Source organism: Cibotium barometz, chromosome 18, assembly GCF_041138505.1.
Source record: "Cibotium barometz isolate CiBa-2024 chromosome 18, ASM4113850v1, whole genome shotgun sequence".
NCBI classification, from domain to species: Eukaryota; Viridiplantae; Streptophyta; class Polypodiopsida; order Cyatheales; family Cibotiaceae; genus Cibotium; species Cibotium barometz.
In genome coordinates, this window is record NC_141063.1 from 48,964,886 (window position 1) to 48,986,151 (window position 21,266).

Consider the following 21,266-nt stretch of genomic DNA (forward strand, 5'->3'; position numbering starts at 1 on the left):
ATATATATATATATATATATATATATATATATAGAGAGAGAGAGAGAGAGAGAGAGAGAGAGAGAGAGAGAGAGAATATTGTTTCATTTTTTCTTTGCAGAATTTGTCAGTACAAGCAAAACAAGTTTTTGGTGAGTTTTGATGTTGACTTTCAAGTAATAGCTGAATTTTGAATTCAAGCAGTGGTATCTGATTTTGGCACTTCATCCTTTTGGCTAAAGACACGGTCATGGAGCTTTATCTTAGAGCCTTCAATGAAGACGACGATAAAGAGACAGTGGCTCAAGTTTGCTCATGCATTGCCGAAATGATTCCAGAAGTCCAGTATTCTGTTATGGAGCCATGTAAGCGAGTTGTCTTCAAGTTTCAATGTGCACACCTCATTCAACTGATATATAAGCTTGACTTGAAGGTGTGGGTTTTAATCACTACCTGTCACTCCTATTTACAGATATCGGCGCTTTATCTGAAGCAGTTCTGCTGCTGCTTCGTCAAGAAGCTGTTTGCCAGCTAACTGGTGATACAGACAGTGAAGGGGACGATGAGGATTATGAGCATGATGAGGTATTGATGGATGCAGTCACTGATCTTCTTCCAGCACTTGCGAAGTGTATGGGACCTGGTTTTGAGCCCATTTTGCGCCAGCAATTTGAACCCCTAATGAAGTTTGCGGTGAGATTGGTCTCATATCTTTGTTTGCAGTTTCTTTTGGGTTTTCCTTGGATAAAATACTACCGCTTGGTTCACATAAATGTCTCTTAATCTGAGCTGTTTTTCAAATAGTAGTGTAAACAGACCTTTTATCATTTAATTTGCCAGAAAGCAACACGTCCTCCTGGAGATCGAACAATGGTTATTGCATGCTTAGCAGAAGTGGCTCAAGAAATTGGATCTGCAATTGTGCCTTATATTGATGTAAGTTGGCCTTTTCTCATTTGTAAAACTGGAAAGAAAAGATTACCTGCAATCATAAAGCAATTCATATCTTAAATATTTTGAGTACGACGTGTTTTGGCCCACAGTTTACTGGCCAGCTGAAGCTTTATTTATGTTAAATCTATGCGTAACGCATGATGTTGATTCTTTTGGATTTATTCACTCCTAGCTTGTTGATTCTCTCATCTGCTGTGGCTTTCTGAGTCATTGTACTGATCTCCTTGTTGCCCTGTTCTTTTACAATTCTCTCTTTTCTGCTGTTCTTTCTATTTGAATGCCTCCAACTGCTCCTGGTCAGGGCGCACTCGCAGAAGCATGGTTCCTGGCTTTACTATGAAACACAAAGCTGAAAATACAAAGAGAACTAGAGAGGAAAAATGATGACAATGGGAGACTCGATTCTCTCAAGCTAATCTGCTTCAACTGAACAAATCTCGTCAAGTCTATGGGTTTGACCAATGAGGTGACAGCTCAAGTAGTAAAGGTGTTTGTCTAGGACCAGGAGGTCCGGGGTTCAAAACCCCACAATATGCTTCCTAGGCAGTATCGCCTACTGGCCAATAAAAAATCTCTACAGGCGGGTGCTTACAGGTGGTTAATAATGGTAACCGTGGGTGGATCTTGGGCCTAAGGCCAGTTGGTGGGAAAAAGAAGTCTAGGGGGTTTGAACTTTGGACACATTTGGGATTTTAGGTTCCACCTCCTGTTTTTGATAAAAAGCTTAAATAGTTACAAAGGATCCTGTTGAATCTGCTGAAAGATAACTTCTGAATTGTGCCATGTGTAGGCCACACCCACTTGTCGTGCCCATTTGGGACGGGTTTCCGGGAAAGAGATCTTTCTATTAGTTAAAAAACAGCAGCCCGAAAGCTAAATGTACATTCTCATAACCTCATAAGAGGCAAAAAACAATTGCTGATGGAGGGGAGGCTCCCTCCATGGCTGGCCGCTCTCGGAGGAAAACTATCTCATAAAAAGAGGGGGGCGGCCTGAATGCGAAATATCTCGCCGGCCAGATCAATGAGGAAGAGATCCATGGGCCATGTGTACAGGAAGGCCTCTTCGCCGTCTGTGCATACTATCTGATCCGCCTGAAGCTTCCTCCATTGACCGTGGAGGATAGCCTCTTCAAGTGCCTTCAAGTGGAGGTGAGTTCGTTCTCGGAGACTTTAGCCCTGCTTCGAGTATTGTTGAGCTTCATTGACGGATTAGGCGGGGCTGGTCCCACACTGGTAGGCATATTGATCCCCATACTATATGCAGATGACATCGTCATCCTCTCACACTCAGCCGAGGCGCATCAGAGATAGTTGGATGCCTTAGAGGACTTTTGCACTTAGGGGGAACTCCTGTTAACCTTGGTAAAACCAAGGTAATGGTCTTCAATACCTCTCGCCCCTTCACATCTTGATTGAGCTTTGGGGATTCTGTGGAGATTGTCTCATCCTATGTCTACCTTTGTGTCACTTTCAATGGGCCACGCTTCACCATGCTTCCTGCAGCGCATGCTAGAATGACACAGGGATATGCTTCCTTGAGCTTACTTGAGCGGCAGTGCTTCTAGGCACATTTCCAGAAGCCCAGGACGAAGGGCTGGCTTTTTGACACCCTCGTCACACTAGCCTTGATGTATGGAGCAGCCTTCTATGGGCCAGGTTTACACGATGAGGATTGGCAGCGAGTTGAGAGCATAGTAACATGGGACGGGAACCAGAATAGGGAACGTAACGGGGAACAGGAACGGGGACGGGGATTCCTGGGAACCGAGACGGGGAACGGGGACGGCATGGGACCGCATACAAAATATGCAATTTTAAGTAAGCACTCATTTAAGAAACTTAACAATACTAAAACAAAGTCACTGTACACTTCCAAAGCATCAATATTAAGTCATACTAGCAAAAAAATGGGTGTTACAAAAAAGGAGATCGGGCACCCAGGACCCAGTCGCCAAAGGCTAAAGCAAAAGACAAGGGGCATGTGAAGCACACTATCACTAGACTATCACTAGACTAGGTACATATGTCAAAAAGCCTCAAAGGGCATGTGAAGTGCTGGCCTCACGATCATGGGTCCCTGCAATGCCTGCAGGCTCCATAGAGATGTCCTCCACTTGCTCCTACAACTCCTCATCATCTTGAGACATCTCCCACTCGGTAAATGCATCAGCCTTTGCAGTTGCACTCTTGCAAAGCATTCGCAAGTTTGCACTCACAAAGACTAGATCATTTGCCCGTTCCACCCCAAGACGGTTCCTCTTCTTCGATGCAATGTGACTGTATGAGCTCCAAAGTTGCTCTAGGCAAGAGGAACTCACTGCCTGGTTGAGAATGCGGATGGCTAGATGCTGAAGCTCAGGTCCATCCGAACCAAAATCTTCCCACCACAAAGAAGCACCAACTTTGAAGCGATCATCCTGTGCATCCATGTCTCCATAAGAGCCCTGAAAGCTCCTATTTGTGGACAACTGGTCATCTTATCCAGTCCCTCATATACCTTGCCAATGCAAGGGTCATCACCATCAACAAGACTCATCATGCGAATGATAGGTGAGACAATAGCAAGCACATGATAAACTTGTTCCCAAAAGCTCTCATCAAGTATAGTCTAAGAGCAACCTGTATGTGTACTAGAGTGGGACTATGGCCAATGCACCCACTAATCACTCACCACAAGCTGCCTCAATGCATTCTTGCACTTATCCATCTGCTCCAACATCAAGAAGTTATAGGCAAAGCATGTGTCAGAGTACTTCAATAGATCCTTGGAGCCACTCTTGCGATAGACTGCAAAAATATAATGATGGCGTGTGATGAAGGTCACCACCTCTCTCCCCATCTCAATGATAGGGAAGTAGTAAGGCAATTTCCCAATGTCCTTCAAGAGATTATTAAGACAATGGGCAATACATGGACTAAAACAAATGTGGGGATAGCGTGCCTCAATGATTGCTCCTCCAACCCTATTGGCACGGATCTCCCGCCTAACATTTGGGACAGGCACAAGTCGAGTCAAGACAAGTCTCCATAGCTTGCCCAGCTTTGCGTCACTTTCTTGCCCTTTACCCTGAAACTCAGGGTCCACCAAATAGGCTGCTGCATGCAAAGGAGAGGAGTAGGAGTTCCACCTACGCACACATAGGGCACGGATCTCCTCATACCTATCCTCATCTGGCTCCAAATCCCTCAGCTTCTCTATCATGCTGTCCATAGCCTCATATACCTTGCCGATGCATGGCTTCATACCATCCACAAGCCTCATCAAGTGGACAATAAATTGAACCATAGCATCAAAATGCACTTCACTTTTTCTTAAAAATCAGGGCTCTCTACTTTTTCCTTGCTTAGAGCTCCTGTCTCAGTGGAAGCCAATGGTGAAGAAGTGAACTCGTCACTAATGAACAACTGTCTCAATGCACCACTACACTCTTTCAATCGGTGGAGCATCAAGAAGTTGTAGGCAAACCTCGTATCTGAGTATTTTCTGACGGCTAGATTTTTTGGAGAATTCATGGCGTAGGAACAAATGGTTTGTGACAAATGTCACTATTTGGTTGCCCACTTGGATGATAGACTAGATCCATGGCAAGTCCCCAATATCCTTCAAGAGATTATTTAAGCAATGTGCCATGCAAAATGACACGGTGATGTTGGGGTACATGCTCTGAGTGATCGCCCCGACTGCCCTTTTTGAAGCCTCCCCATCAGCAACAAAAACCACAACTAGGTCTGGGCCAATGATCTCTATGTCACTAGCCCACTCTCCTGCTAGCACATCAGCACTCTTCCCGGTCCCAGAAGCATCATGTGAGGCAATGAAGTACATTTCACTTCACTGCGGGAATATGTGACAAGGCCATGGATGGACCTCTTCCGCGTATCACTCCATCCATCGGCTATCAGGGACACTCCATTCCTTGCCCATTGTCGCTTCGTGTTTTCTGTTGCTTACTCCACAAGCCTCTTCTTCTTCTTTAGCAATGTGGTACGCAAGGACTCCGATGATGGGGGCGTATAGTTTGGACCATACTCCCCTATCTTCTTCACCATGACCTTAAAGTAGTCCGATCTATCCACAAAAAATGAATAATTTAATAACCGATCAACTTCAAAGTTCAAAGTTCAAGTAACTTGTAAGAGGAACATTGTAAAATGATAGATCTTAAGCTAGACATCTTAATTCTTGATTACTTGGCAGCATGGAAAGCAATGTGGTCATGAAAGAAGAAGCGGGCTATGGCCGTATCCACCTCTTCCTTCTTCTTGGGGTCCCAACTACCCTCAAGAGTACTCTGCCGGCGTGAGTGTGTGGATGTGGTCGGCATGGAGAAGGATGGTGTTGGGGCCCGTTCTTGTGGGGCGGGTGATGCGCTCGCGGGTGCCGATGAAGTGGATACACATGGGGATGCCGAACCTTGGGATGGCCTCACTAGTGTTGCGGGATCCACGGCCACATGCGGCACTCTTCTCCATGAAAGCAAGGCCTCATGTGCGGCAACACCTTCAAGAAGCCTCCTTCTCGTCTCCGGTGTGACCTGATCACAAAATCGGACCTCATGACCGGGCTCATGCAAGAGGTGAGAGCTCACTTTATCCGCCCCACCCGTTTGCCTATATGGACATAGCTTGCAGGACCGTGGGCGAGAGCCTCCTCCACTTCCGGGATGATCGGAGTTGACCTCTTCCCACCAAGACCAGAGCGATGTAGGAGAGGCTTGTCACTTGAGCCTTGAGCAATGGAGGTGAGACTCGAGAGTAGGAGAGAGATGTAGGAGAGGCTTGCCAATGGAGAGGTTAGAGCAAGAGGTGAGTGTAGGAGAGCAAGAAGACTACAAGTGAACTTGAAATTACAACTTACCCAAGGTCCCAATGCCACTTGAGCCTTGAAAGTTGAGGGTTGAGGAGAGCTAGAGCCTTGCCGGGTTTCCCAATGCCCACTTGAGTCTTGAGCCTTGAAAGTTGAGGAGTGTTGAGCCAAATTGCCAATGAGCTTTCCACTTGAGCCTTGAAAGTTGAGGAGCGTTGAGGCTTGAGTTTGAGCCAGGAGCCTTGCAAGTTGCTTGAGCCTTGCCAATGGGGGCTCTTCTTATGGGCCAAGTGGTGAGGGTTGCTCAACGGTTAGGCGCCCAACGGCACGCTGCGCAACGGTCCGTTGACCGTCCCGTCCAGCTCCGTCCCACACGTCCCGCCGTCCCGCCGTCCTGGAATCGCTGTCCCCTTGATGCAGCGTGGGCTCACACGTCCCCTGGCCATCCCCTGTCCGGTTCCGTTCCCGCGCGTTATGGGACGGCGTTCCCATGTCCTAGGGGTCTCGTCCCCCACGTCCCCTGTGACTATGGTTGAGAGGCCCTAGGTCTTGATGTTCTCCCATATGATCCGTAGCAAACCATTAGTCCCCCACCAGATTATCTAGGCAGAGTTTGCTACAGTCCGATGGTAATGGATGCACTCTTCTAGACAGTCACATACCTCCATCGCACCAGAGGCTTGCCCTGGAGCCCTCAAGCCAGCTAGCACTTGAGGGCCAGTTTGGAGTATGGTATGCACTAGTTTCCACTTGGTTGTCATTATATTGTCTCTGCATGGACTGCCTACCCCCTTCAGTACAGTTTGGACTCCCCTTTTCTCCGGCTTTCTCATGAGGATACCAACCGGGTTATCCGGTTAGATCTTCTCAGCCTCTACACCCATTGCACATGGATCACACCTCCGAAGCTCCCCATGAAGATACACTTCTACAGAGATCACTTCCTCACAATCACTGAGGATGGATTCATTCAGTAGCCGGGCTACTTGAGCGTTCACATGTCCCATGCCATGTGGATTGTGATTGGCCAGATACGGATTTCATCCCACTGCCTCAGAGTGGAGATAGGTAGAGCTGAACACAGCTTCAGAGCCGGGATTTTTTTTAAAGGAGAGGAAGGTTTGAAAAAGTGGGGGTTATGTTGAAGGTGGGGGTGGGGAGGTTTTTTATGTACGTGTGTGTGCGTGCATGTGGGTGTATGTGTATTTTTGTTTTTGTGCGCGCAAATGGGTGAATGTGTTGTGTGCGATTGTGGGGGGTTTTGCACACACAAGGGTTTTGTCTTTTTTGAAGGAGTGTGCACGCACATGGGTGTGAACATGTGCAGATTGTGTGATGATTTTGCATGTGGCATTTGTAGAGTGTGTGTGGAAGTGTGGGTGCATATGTTGGTGATTGTTGCTGCACGTGTGTGTAGAGAGTATGCACATGCGAGCGTGGGTGTCTGTATGTGATGTGTGCATGTGCGCCTTTTTATTTTTTTATAGTTTCTAGTTTTGTTTTGGGTTTTTAGGTTTTTAATCTCTCTTGGTAAATGTGACTGTACACTTGAGTGAGGGTATTACGTTACATATGTATACCAGGTGTTCAGGGTGTATGGCTTACCGTGTGCGCTCAATGAGTGAAGGGGTAGAACTGCGTACCCATCCACAATGAAAGATTGGATGCCACCACCTGTACACCAGGCATTAAGGGTGTATGGCTTACCATGTGCGCTTAATGAGTGAAGGTGCACTTGTTTGAACTTTGTGTTAGTATACACTCAATACCGACCTCTTAGCATGTATCTCACTTTGATGTATAATGCACATTTGTTAGGTCTCCATTATGAGTAGCCATGGTGCATATGTCTTTAGTGGGAACCTCGGCTTAGACGTTGATGGGGTCATCATTGTGACCATTGATGATGGTTAGGAGATGGTAAAGGGTACGAGCGTTAGCTGGGGTCCGGGGAATATTCCCTCGGATCCTAGGTCCATCATTAGTGGGTGGTGGTCGGTGGCCCGTGTTCTTGATACGCGGGCGGTGACCGTGTCTATGCAGTGTAACCGCCCTCGTTGTATATGCGTCTACCACACCGCCTACAGTACTATATATAGACATGGTTGCTATGAGCTAAGGTATCCAATGCTTGTGAGTATCCACCCCCTTCTACACTTCGTAAATACTCCATCCAGAGTATGTCTAGATTGCCATCTAAGCTCTACTTGAGAGCGCACAGGTGGACAGTACTATCACTTGTACCTCTTTGGTATAATGAGAATTTTAAATTCTCTCCATTGTGTATGTATTGCATTGTCTATTGTGCTTTGTCTTGTTATCTCTTTCCGCTGTGACATATTCTTATATGGTATCAGAGCCTAGGTGCTCTTAGCAGGAATAGTGCATAAAGTTTAGTCTTTCTTTGCATAGAATCCTAGGAGTGATGGCTTTTATCTCTACTGTTGCACCAGTCTTGCGCATTCGTCCACTTGCCTTAACGGAAGGTAAGCTTGATGGCACGAACTATACTCTTTGGAAATTCAAAATAAATGCCATTCTAGACTCTTATGGGCTCCTAGAAACTGTTCTCGGAATGGATGCAGAACCATTGGGAAGTCTCGATCCCAACAACCCTGCAAACATGCTTCCGCCAGATGCTACACTTCTTCAGGCATAGAGAAGGTGCAATGCTGATGCACTTTGTGCCATCGTCACCAGCGTAATTGATTCTCTTCTCACTCTGATTCAACATACTACCAAGGCTACAGAGGCTTGGATCATACCGAGAAATCAGTATGAGACTCGCAATCAGACTAGGATTTTGAACATGGAGAATCAGCTTGTTGCTGAAAAGTTTGGTGAAAGAGAAGCTGCTGAAGCATTTATCTCGCGGATCAAAAATCTGCAAGATCAAATGGCTGATGTAGGGATTATACACACTAGTGAGGAGTTGGCGCGGAGGTGCATCCGAATTATCCCACAGAAGTATTATGGCTTGGCTACATCACTGAACACTCATGTTAGAGTACCATCTTTATCATTTGAAGTGCTATATTGCTTGAGGAGGAGATGCGGTTGAAGACCCGCGATTGTGGTGATGCTGCTTTTTCGGCCAATGCTAAAGGCAAAGACGCGACATCTTCTGATGAGAAGAAGCAGCCAAAGAAGAAGAAGTTTCAAGGGAGCTGTTATTACTGTGACAAGAAGGGTCACGTTGTCAAAGATTGTAGAAAGAAGCAGGTTGACGGGAAGAACGGCACCTTGAAGTCTTCATGGAAGGAAAAGGAGTCAGTCAACAATGTCGAGACCGAGCTTGAACTTTGAGTCGCCATTGAAGAGATACGTTCATCTGCACAGGCTCGAGTTGATGATTCATGGATTTTGGAAAGTGGAGCATCTCGACGTATGAGTCGTAAGAAGGGTTGGTACAGTTCATGGAAGCCTCTACAGGAACCCATCAATGTTGTTGTTGGGAACAATGTTAAATGTCCAGTCGAAGGGTTTGGAACCATTTCTTTTGTGGCAGCTATAGGTGAAGAGAAGAAGCTGTCAGATGTGCTCTATGTCAGATGTGCACTATGTACCCCAGATAAAGAGAAATCTACTATCAGTTGCTACGATGACACATCATGGGCTTGAAGTACGCTTTAAGAAAACTGAAGCAGAAATTCTAGATGTTGTTGGCAAGGTAGTTGGCAAAGGAGTAAGGCGCAACAATCTCTACGAGTTGAGTGCCCTTACAGTGTCCGCAGATCAGAGTACAAGCAAGCTTTGGCACGAGCGATTTGGTCACATTGGATTTGCCGTGCTAAAGCAGATGCAGAAAAAGGGTATGGTAGCTTATTTGCTTGCATTTTCAGAATTGCGGGAAACATGTGAAGCTTGTATCATGGGCAAGCAACAACGCAAGGCATTTCCACAGGAAAGCAGCAATCGGGCAAAGAATCCTCTAGAGCTGGTGCATGGTGATATTTGTGGTAAAATGTCTACTATTGCATTAGGGGGATCTTACTTTATGCGATTAGTTGACGATTACAGCAAGAAGATGTGGGTTTATTTCCTTTGGTGTAAGACTGAAGCTTTTGGCAAGTTCAAACAGTGCCATAAGCTTGTGGAAAATGAGACAGGAAAGAAGGTGAAGAAGTTTCGTACAGATCGAGGAGGAAAATTCCTTTCAACGGAGTTTGACAGCTACTGCAAGGAGAATGGCATCAAGTGCCAACTCACCATTGCTCACACATCTCAACCATAGTTGTTTCTCGTACTGGTGCGAACAGGTTTGTATGGTACAATCATAGTTGCCAGGTGTTTCATAAACGTTTTAGAAACGTTTCATTCATTTGCCAAAAGTTTAAAAAACGTTCCATACAAAAAGGGGGGGTACAGGCCTCAAAATTTATATACAGGTTTATAATATGTTAAAAATATGTTGCCTTCCCTGCAAAACAATATTAAACATGCATCATTTACACATTAAAATATGTTTACAAGCTAAAACTAAAGAATTTGGGTGACCTAGTTACAGTGGGCACCCAACTGAGTCATTGACTAATTGGCATAAATAAACTAGCAACATCAAGAATCAAGATCTTGATTTCATCATCAATAATGGCAACTACTCAATAATGGCACTCAAAGTGATCACAAAAAGTTTGAATCCTGAGCTGATACAAAAAAAGTAAACTGAAGTCTGAAATACACAAAGTAAAGCATGCTGAAGCCTGATAGATGCAATCATGCATGAATGATGACAAATAGTAAACTAGAGGAGCTGATTTGTGCAAGGCAGGAGCTCCTTCAATCAGTTTCCCAATCGCCTGTAGACATTTTTTTTCTTCGAAAAATGTGCTCTCTAGATAGAAAATGTTGAAAAACGTAGGTTTTTCCAGGCAGCATGAAAGAAACGCGTTTCATTCCAATGAAACGTTTCATTTCATTCAGATGGAATGAAATGCGTTTCATTGCAAGAATGGGTACGATACCATACGGTATCGTACGGTATGATAATGCACGTTTATGACCGTTTGAGCTGCCTGTTTATGACCTTTTTCTGCGCCGTTTTATGGTTGTTTTGTGGCCGTTTTGTTTGCCTTGTGACATGTGTTGGGCCAAGTCTTTGGCACTTGGCACTTGCCTATGCCATGGGCTATGGGCCATGGCCCATACTTATAAAATGCCCACTCCCTAAGCTTCCCTCAAGGCTCTCATTGCTCAAGTCTCAACTATCATAGTGAGAGGAACAGAATATTGAGACAGGATCTATGGCAGCTCTATACACGAGAGACATGGATATCGCCTACACAGCCTCTTCCACCGAAGATGCTATACTACAGAGATCACTTCATGAGTATCACTGATGATGGATTTATAGAGAGGCCTAGATACATGGAGGGCTTTTTACCACACGGCTCCGGAGTGGCTATTGGTCAGCTTAGAGTTTCATCACACCGATTGGAGATTGAGACTGGCAGAGCAGCACGGATCCCCCGAGAGGAGAGGGTATGCAGATTGTGCAGAGAGGAGGTGGAGAGTGAGGAGCATTATGTATGCAGATGCAGAGCATATACAGCCATCAGAGAGAGATATCCCATTTTATTTAGAGAGCCACATTCCCTACGCCAGATCTTTGAGGCAGCAGACCAGCGCATACTGGGGAGATTCATTCTAGACATACAACGCCACAGAGAGACATCATTACAGGCTCAGACAGCTCCAGAGGGGGGACGATAGACACAGATTACTACATTTTTTCAGAGATCCATCCCACTCCCAGTCCCTACACGGCAGGGAATTACTCTCCAGAGAGCAGAGACACTCACAGAGCCCGCAGGAGACAGAGGACACCTGGCTTTCAGACACCACGCCTATACCAGAGAGAGATGACAGAGATCAGAGCTCAGTTTCACAGAGAGGGTGCGGAGCGACTGGCTCGCTTCAGAGCACACCCAGGCATGTTCTTCAGGGAGCTGTGGACACCCCCTTCATTGATGTATACCATTTTATACCCCCAGTATGGTATAGGATGGATCTAGCTAGGTTGCATATCATGATTGTATACTCCATGCATATAGCTTTGCATTCTCCTAGTAGTAGAGCTCCATCCCCTTCACCACTCATTGTACTTATTGCACACCCAGATTCAGCTTTTTAGTTCAGTACTTTTTCATTTTGTTGGGATGACAGAGGATACCCCATACAGGTACAATGATTTGTCTCATAGGCCGAGTTCGGTCTTTTGGAAGACGTTAATAAAATCTTTCTCTCTCTCTTTCTCTCTCTCTCTCTCTCTCTCTCTCTCTCTCTCTCTGTTTATTCAGAGAGGGTTTTGGACCACTTTCCAGAGTCATGGGGTACCAGGACCAGAGGTGTTTGGGATTGTTCTTGCTTGAGCTGCGGAGACATAGAGATAGCCTGCTTAGGCGCACAGAGAGCCAGACTCAGAGGCACATTACAGACTTCTTTAGTCCCGCCATCACTGCGCCAGATGGACCACAGCAGTAGCAGGACATGGATACCGCCCACACCAGGGGTACACTGATTGATCGTGCGATTGAGCTTGGGTGGTCCAGACGCCCACGACTACGGAGGAGGGCATCCCAGCATAGACGGAGGTTGCAGCGGCAGATTCGGATTATTCTTGCGAGGCATGCGAGACACCCAGTCAGGGTGCTGACCACAGAGGATATTGAGGAGATCCGCCAGTGTCCGATGCGGCACATATTATGAGATGGAGGTACCTCCATAGTGTACCTTCCAGTTCCAGTTTCATTTTCTAGGTGCCAGTAGTATCATCTTTATTTTTCATTTTCTGGGGTTTTTTATCCAGACATTGTATCAGATCCACCATGATGTAACTTTTGGTCTCATAGGTCATTATGGCCTTTTGAAGACGTTAATATAACATTTCATTTCATTTCATTTCTCTCTCTCTCTCTCTCACCATGGAGGACATTGAGGATATCCGCCATCGACCGATGAGAGACATCTTTGGATAGTGATGTGTATGATGCTTACCTTTGTTGCTGGAGTTTTTCTCCCAGATGTTATCCATTAGGAGCTCCTAGTACCGTACTTTTCCTCATAGTTATTTCAGTTTCAGTTAGTTGTTTTTAGCTTTTCTTACACAGACATTGTATCAGATCCACCAATTGTTGTAACCTTTTTGGTCTCATAGGTCATTTTGGCCTTCTGAAGACGTTAATATATCATTTCATTTCATTTCATTTCTCAACTCTCAAGCCACTCTCTCCCCCATCTCTTATGCCTCCCTCTCTCTCTCTCTCTCTCTCTCTCTCTCTCTCTCTCTCTCTTAAGAGTCAAGCCTCAAGGACTCAAGCCTCTCACTCTCATTTTCTTAAGCCATGTAGAGAAAGCCGATGGAAAGTCCAAGTCATATAGGTGGACTTGTAAGTATTGTGGCAAACAATACACAAGTGGAGTTACTAGGCTTCTCCAACATCTCGAAAAGGTGGGAGGGCAAGTTGCGCCATGCAAGGATCTCCCCCTTGCTATATCCAATGAGATCTTCAACAAGATCAAGGGTGGATTGGGTGCTCACCATGATAGTGGTAGAAGCTCAAGGGCGGATGATGAGGTCATTTTCCCCGCCTTGTGATACATCTGTCGGTGCCGCCTCCGCCTCTCAAAGAGACAAAGGCTTGAGTCTCCCATGAGGCAAGCCACTCTAGCCCAAGCCACCGGGGTTGTCTCTTCTTCTCTATCACATCTCCGAGAATGGCAACGGTTAGTAGAGATAGAGATTGCACACACCATTATTGAGTGCAATCTCTCATTCCATGTACTCAAGGTAGATCAATGGAAGTCAATGGTGAAAGCCATTGCAAATATGGGCCCATGTGAAGGATGGACCGGCGTCTCCTATCATGACATGCGCATGAAGAGGCTTGTGGATGAGAGGGAGAGAATCGATAGATCTCTCAATCCGGTGCGGGGGGCATGGTCCAAGTATGGGTGTAGCATCCTCTTCGATAGATGTAGTGAGGCATCATCAACATAGTTGTCTCTTGCCCATCTTGGCACATACTTTGTGCGGGGCGTGGATTCCGGAAAGGCGGGGAGGAAAACATCGGGCGCATTCATATATCGCCATATTAAGCAAGCCATCATGGAGGTAAGTTTCAAATTGAACTCAAGTCTTTAAAGGTTAAAGTTTAGGCTTTAGTATATGTTATATGTGGCTATGTCATGACTCAAGTCTCATTCCGCATACGCTCATTGCATCCATTGATGTGCATTGTGACATATAGGTTGGATTGGAGAACGTGGTGCAAGTCATCACCGACAACGCTTCAAATTGCCATCGGATGGGGAAATTGCTCAAGGAGGACTATCCCTCCATAGTATGGATGCCTTGTGCCTCCCACTGCATTGACTTGCTCATGGAGGATATGGGCAAGTTAGTGTGGATGAAGAAAGTAATGACCGAAGCTATGTCTATTGTCACCTGCTTCACCACAAAGGTGAAGGTGTTTGCCATGTTCCGCGAACAGAGCAAGTTGGAATTGAAGAAGCTTCATCTACTCGCTTCGCCTACATTGTGCTCCTCTTGGAGCACCTCCACGATGTGAAATCCTCCCTTCGCCAAACAGTGGTCTGCACAATGTGGAATGAGTGGGATGAGCGAGAATGGGTGGAGGCCAAAGCCATGCAGCGACTTTTTGCCTAAAGGAGGAGTTTTGGCAGTCGGTCCACAGTATTGTCATTGCGGTCACGCCTTCTATAGGGTATTGCGGATGACGGACATGGAGGGAGCCACCATGGGCCTTCTCGTTCACTTCATGAGAGAGGCCATAGCGGATGACGAACATGGAGGGAGCCACCATGGGCCTTCTCGTTCACTTCATGAGAGAGGCCATAGCGGAGTTGCACACTTCTCCTTCCATCGATGAGGAGAAGTGCGATGGTATGTTGGCCATTGTGGAGAAGAGATGGAAGTGGATGTGAAGACCTATCCATGGTCTTGTCACATTATTACATCCAGCTTACAAATCACCCGCCTTCTTCACCAACGTGGAGCTACTTGAAGCCCAAGATGCTTTCTTGCCCAAAGCATTGCCGGAGGATCGCCATGGGAAGTTCCTTGAGGAGCTCATAAGCTACAATGACCAAAGGGGAGGAGCCACGTTTGCATCTACTACCTGTTGAAAGAGGGAATCCCTTGTGACGCCCCTCTTTTGGTGGGAGACATTTGGGTATGTGCTCTCAAGCCTCCAAAAGGTGGCTTTGAGAATCCTCGCTCAGGATTGCTCTTTGGGTGCATGTGAGAGGAACTTGAGTTCCTACTCACTTGTACACACGTAGCTACACCATCGCTTGAGCACGCAACAGTTAGAGTGGCTAGTGTATTGCCGCGCTAACATGCGCATGGTGTGTGCAATGCAAAAGATGGAATCGGCGAGACAGGTATAAGTTACAACTTATAAGTTATAAGCATTCAAATTTTAAACTTCAATGTTTATTGAAACTAAGTTCTAATACATTGCTTGTCACTTGATCATTGTACAATGTAGGTGAATGTGCATGCATTCAAGCTCACAGGGGACACTATTGAGAGTGTTAACAAAGTGCAAGATGAGGAGGAGGAGAGGATCTATGCAGAGATCTATTGAGAGCTCGAGTCGTTTGATCAACGGCCTACTCGCACTCGTCGTGGGCGTGGAGTTAGTGGCAAAGGAGTGCAAGTAGGAAGCCGTGGATGCACGATTCGTGGTGCTTCCAGGGACATAGTGCATACCTATGTGTGGCGTGGTTCGGGTAGCTCCACACTCGCTCTTGCAGATGAGGATGCTCCCTTTGGCTTCTCACATGAGCTTAGAGAGCCCGAGTTTGATGATGAGGGCAACCTTCTTAGCGATGACGACTTCGGCGAGGCCAGTGATGTGTCTTGTTCTTATAAGGATGATTTCAGCGAGAGCTCTGATAGTGATGCCTTTGTCTAGTCTCTCCTTGGGCCTTGGCTCTCTTTTTGTACTTACTTTTTTGTACTCGCGCCTAGCGCTCATGATCGCATCGCACCTCTATGCTCGATGTACTTTTGTTTGTCACTTCAAACTTGTCTTTAATGAAATTTTGGTTTGAAACAACTTCTCTAGACTCTACCCTTCCTAATTAAAAATGTCTATGTTTGTAAGTGTTCTTTAATAAAAAAACCGTATTTTATCATACGGTATCCCAAATTTTCATATCGTACCGAAAATTCCCGTACGGTATCGTTTCATATCGTATCGTATTTTCCTACCGTGACAACTATGAGTCGAAGGTATATTGGCTCTATGATACAGAGGCAAAGAAGATTGTGGCCAGGCGAGATGTGGTATTTGCAGAACAGCCACACTTAGTGGAGGAAGGAGGTCCGTGCACTGTATCATCAGCCAGAGAAATAGTCCACCATGAGCCCAACCCACTAGCTAGATTTCCTGTCAAGGAGGAGAAGTTTTCAGAGGATGAAGACTCTCACACATCACAACAGTCTGCTGCTGCACCACAAGGAAAGCCACTTCCAAAGTGGGCACAACAGCTCTTTGATGAGCGTAATCCAGCATCAGAGAAGCCAGAATCTTCAGCAGATGGACCACGCAGATCAAGGAGAATAGAGGAGCAAAGAAGAGCATCTGATCTCATTGTCAATTTGGCCTTGATGGCTGAGATAATGGGAACAGTGGAGGAGCCAGCCACCTTGGATGAAGCCTTAGCAAATCCAAAGTGGAAAGCCGCGATGTAGTCTGAGTGTATGACAGCATCATAAAGAATAACACCTGGGAGCTAGTTGACCAACCACCAAACAGAAAGGTAATCGGTACCAAATGGGTTTGGAAAGTTAAGTATAAGGCTAATGGCTCACTTGAAAAATAAAAAGCTAGGTTGGTTGCAAAAGGATTTTCATAAGTAGAGGGTTGTGACTTTGATGAAATCTTTGCTCCCACAGCTCGTATGACAACTATCAGGGTAGTACTTGCCTTCGCTGCTCACAAAAAGTGGCCAGTCTTTCACATGGATGTCAAATGAGCATTTCTAAACGGCCATCTCAAGGAGGAGGTATATGTAGCTCAGCCACCAGGTTTTGAGATGCCCAAATCAGAAAACAAAGTTTGCAGGTTGAAGAAGGCATTGTATCGGCCGAAACAGGCCCCAAGGGCATGGTATCACAGGATAGACAATTTTTTCAAAAAGATTGGGTTTATAAGAAGTGCTTCTGATGCTAATTTGCATGTTCTAAAAAGGCATGGCAAGATTGTTTTGGTTGTCTTGTATGTAGATGACTTAAACATTTCAAGTGACAATGAAGAGATGATTTAGAAGACAATGGATATGCTGAGCCATGAGTTTGAGATGACAAACTTGGGTCTTGTGCATTTCTGTTTGGGGATTGAGGTCTGGCAAGAGTCAGATAATAAAGTCTTCATTTCGCAGCAAAAGTATGCTTGGGAGATTCTCAAAGCATTTGGGATGACAAACTGCAAGCCTGTGTCTACGTCAATGGAAGTGAACATGAAGCTTTCTGCAGAGGATTCTTCATCACTTGTTGACATCAGGAAGTACAAGAAAATGGCGGGGAGCTTGATTTTTCTCACTAACACTAGGACTGATATCAGCTTCACAGTTGGTGTGTTGAGCAAGTTTTCCAACAAGCAACGAGAGAGTCATTGGAAGGAAGGGATGAGGGTACTTAGATACATCAGAGGTACTCTTGAGTATGGCTTCACTTACAGCATGGGTGACACTCTGACAGGTTATTGTGACTCAGATTGGGCAGGAGATTGTGATTCTAGGAAATCATTTTCTGGATATTGTTCTTCGCTTGGTTCCGGTGCTTTCTCTTGGACCAGCAAAAAGCAATCTACAATGGCACTTTCTTCCACTGAGGCTGAGTATAAGGCAGCTTGCTTTGCTGCATGTGAGATAGTATGGCTGAGGAGAATCTTGGTTGACATGGGAGTTGAGATCAGGGAGGCTACAGTCTTGCGGTGGACAATCAGAGCTGCATGGCTATCTCCAAGAACCTTGTGTTTCATGCTCGCACAAAGCACATTGACAGTATAACATTAACCCACAAGAGACAAAGAGTGCTACTTGCTTGTCCACAAATTCAGAAGAAAGAGAGACTTCTACTGAATTTGGAGAAGATTCTCCTCTCTTTCCCTCTACGTGTTGAACTTCTGACAAGCCTTTTTCTTGTAGAGATTGATACATTTTCTTCTTAGCCCACTCAATACTTTGACAAGCCATGGCATCAAGTCCAAGAGAATCCATAAAAGATTTATTAACTCCATTCACCTTATTAATGGCATGTTTGACCCCTAGCAAAGGCATCTCGTCCTGGACATCAGCCTATTCCTTCATTTGCATATCTTCATCAATTACAGGAGATGACATTAGGTCAGTCATGACAGGTACCTTTCCCACTTCTGTCAGATTGCGCTGCACGCTTGCAAGTAGAGGAAGAGGCGATTTTCCCCCATGGCCAGGCGAACTTACCTCATCTTGACTGTGTGACCTAACCGGCTCATGATCAGGCGAACTTTCCCTCTCTCGATTGTGCGAGCTTCCTCCATCTCGTCTGTTCTCTTCTTCACGGCTGCAAAGGATGTCGAGATCCTCATCACTGGATAGCCCTGCTTCAGACTGACTCTTCTCTCCCCCTTGCATATCATCAGTAAGAGCCTTGATCGCTAGCGCCGAAAGCTTTCTCCCTTTTTTTTTTTTTTTGATCGCGACCATCGCTAGCACTCGGCTCTGAGACATTCTATGTTTATATCTTGGAGGGACAAAACCATGGTTTCTTGGTGATTTGCATGATTTGGGAGCCCACCAGCTTAGATTTCATTGCATTGAGCCAAGGAATAGCTTAGCAAGTGTGCTTAGGAGTGGAATCCAGTCCGAAAACATAAGCATTAAGTTTCCATAAGGTATGGATTAGAGTAGTTTTTGCTTATGCATTTGATATTTGTTCATGCATTGTTTGAATTGGTAGCTTAGAAGCTTGTAAAACCAACAAAAAACACTCAAAAACCACTTAGTTACTTGCATAACTGCCATTAACTAGGATTAGGATTGTTAATCACCTCCAATAAAGTGTAAAAAATCTCAAAAAACTCCAAAAACAAAGAAGCTATTGCAAGAGAGGAACCTACAAACCAACCTATCTAGCATACATTCACCAAGCAAACAAGATTCAATAGCATACATGTAAGCAAGAATAGCGAAGAAGGGGAGCTCACAAATATTGTATCGCAAGGGGTTGATTGTCCATTGCTTAGTGTCAAAAATGACTTATATACAAGTAACGAGTTTTTACTTTGGGTCGGCCAAACTAAAAAATGATCCAATCTCATTACTAGTCTGAAGCAAGTATGTACATGAAGTCCTTAGGCTTTCCCTATTTGACATTCAGCTCAAGGGAAGACCACTTTATATGTTTCAACACCATCTTACAAAAGATAAGTGCCTGTGCGAGCAGGTAAGATGGCAAAGTGTCTTACGGTAGGTAGGGCAGGGGAAACCATGTCAACATACAAAGTGGTGAACACCATGCTTTGGATGGATTCCCGGTCAGCTAGATTACAGGAGTCTGAGTGCTTTATTCTGTGAGAGTCTCTGTCTCATCCCAGGAGGAGTTACTAGGTGTGAGTTTGTAGATGACACAACTGCCTACCTCTTAGGAGAGGAGGGGAATCTTTAGAGATTTGGGCTTGCCATTGAGGACTTCTGCCTAGCTTCAAGTGCCTCAACCAACTAGCACAAGTCGTGTGGTTTTTGTGGTGGATCCTCATTCACCCCGGCTTGGCGACTAGTTGAGTCTTTTCAGTGGAATTCCGGTGGCACCCCGGTCAGATACCTGGGATGTCAAGTGGGGATAGATATTTCACCCCAGTTAGCAGCTGGACTCCTCCTTCTGAGGATTTGAAAGAAGCTCCTTTATTGAAGCATGGCTTGGCTCTCCCTTGTTGGCGTGGTTGTGGCCAACCATGTGCTCCTGGCCAGTTTGTGGTACATTAGTTTGTGTTGGGTATTCTCATGCCTTGGACATGTGCAACGGTTGATCAGGACCTTTCTTTGGGCAACGACCGATGATTGGCCCTCGTGGGCCAAGGTGGCATGGAGAGTGATTATTCAGCGTCATCATCGTGGTGGTCTTGGCATCATTGATGATCAGAGTTCTATTCGAAAATGCTAATGATTGAAGGCCTTCAGCCTGGTGGTGAGCCATGGAAGGCTTTTCTTCTCGTGGAGATCCCGGCTCGCACCTCCTCTCTCGGTGGTCTGTGGAGTCTGGACTCCTAGTGTGCAGTGGATCTTTGTGGAGGCCCATTCATGTCTCCTTCGAGCACCTTTTTTTGCAACCAGTTTGATAGGAACTCGGGTCACGTGAAGCCTGTTCTCTCCGAGTTGCCTCCGACCACAGGCAAGGAGAGACTTTGCCGGCCCTTGATTTGGAATCCCCCTCCATGGGATGCCCAGTGGCTACCCCAAGCGCTTGCTCCCACATTGCCTCGGGGCCCCTTTGCAATGGTCCTGTCTAATCTTTGGAAGAGTGAGCCAGCTTAAGGAGAGAGACCTCACTGGGATTGGGGGGAAAGAATAAGTTGCCCTTGCCATCAACTTAGGCGCACCCCCCCCTCTCCACCCTTTTCTCCCAGCCCGCCGCGGCCTGCAGACAAATACAAAAAAAAAGAAAGTGGCTCGGAGCCTTCACTCTTCATGATGTTCCCTAACCAATTGTTCGTTCATATGGGGGCCTGCTCTCATTTTTTCCGTTGGTCTTGAGGGATGTCTGACCCTGGGTTTCAGAAGTGGCCCACTATAGCGGGTGGTAATTTTTGGCTTTTATGATCATCAGTGGCACATCAACCCTTTCTTGGCCAAGGTGGCGTGCGACCGCTCCCTACAGGAGGCCTACAAATCGGAAGACAATATACACATATTTAGAACACTCAATATAACAGATATTAATCAATGGAGACAACATCAACAACACAAATACTGGAAATATTGAAAAAATACAAAAGATATTAATCAATGGAGACAACATCAACAACACAAATATTGGAAATACTGAAAAAATACAAATGACACCAGCACTAGGGCCGGAAAGGGCCTTCCCCTCAATACTTTTTGTATTTCTTGGAGTATTTATATTTGTACAAGTGTCACGGGCCTGACAGGCCAGATTTCTCCACAAGGGAGTGAAAACAACCAAATAAAACTGGTTCAAGTCGATGAAGAGGTGTTGGTCGGAGTAGCCTCAAATCACAGGCTCATTCCCACCTTCACTGGGTGGACACGTGCCTTTCACTGGTCTTCCGGGACCGTGCACCAACAGGCACACCCGTACTAACGCAGGCCAAGGAGTACCTCGCGGAGGGAACGTGGCCTGGTTCTCCCCAATGATGCTTTGCTCCCAAATTCCCTGGTGAGTCAAACCTTCACTAGCTCTCAGAAGCTTTGAGAGCGCGGTTAACAACACCACACAGGGAAATATACTAGCCACACCAGGAAGAATTTCCTGAACATGGTCAGCATAT

The 21,266-nt window shown here is 45.8% G+C and overlaps 1 protein-coding gene across 2 annotated transcripts in view; it reads left to right on the forward strand.

Moving 5' to 3' along the window:
- The window catches only part of LOC147629432 (ARM repeat superfamily protein), a 102,975-nt gene that overhangs the window by 65,193 nt on the left and 16,516 nt on the right, over positions 1–21,266 (forward strand). For both annotated transcript variants that reach the window (XM_086812707.1, XM_086812708.1), the window contains 4 exons: positions 101–131; positions 222–344; positions 452–672; positions 820–915. In XM_086812707.1, the coding sequence (XP_086668833.1) occupies positions 101–131; positions 222–344; positions 452–672; positions 820–915 (471 nt within the window). The remainder of the gene's footprint in view (positions 1–100; positions 132–221; positions 345–451; positions 673–819; positions 916–21,266) is intronic.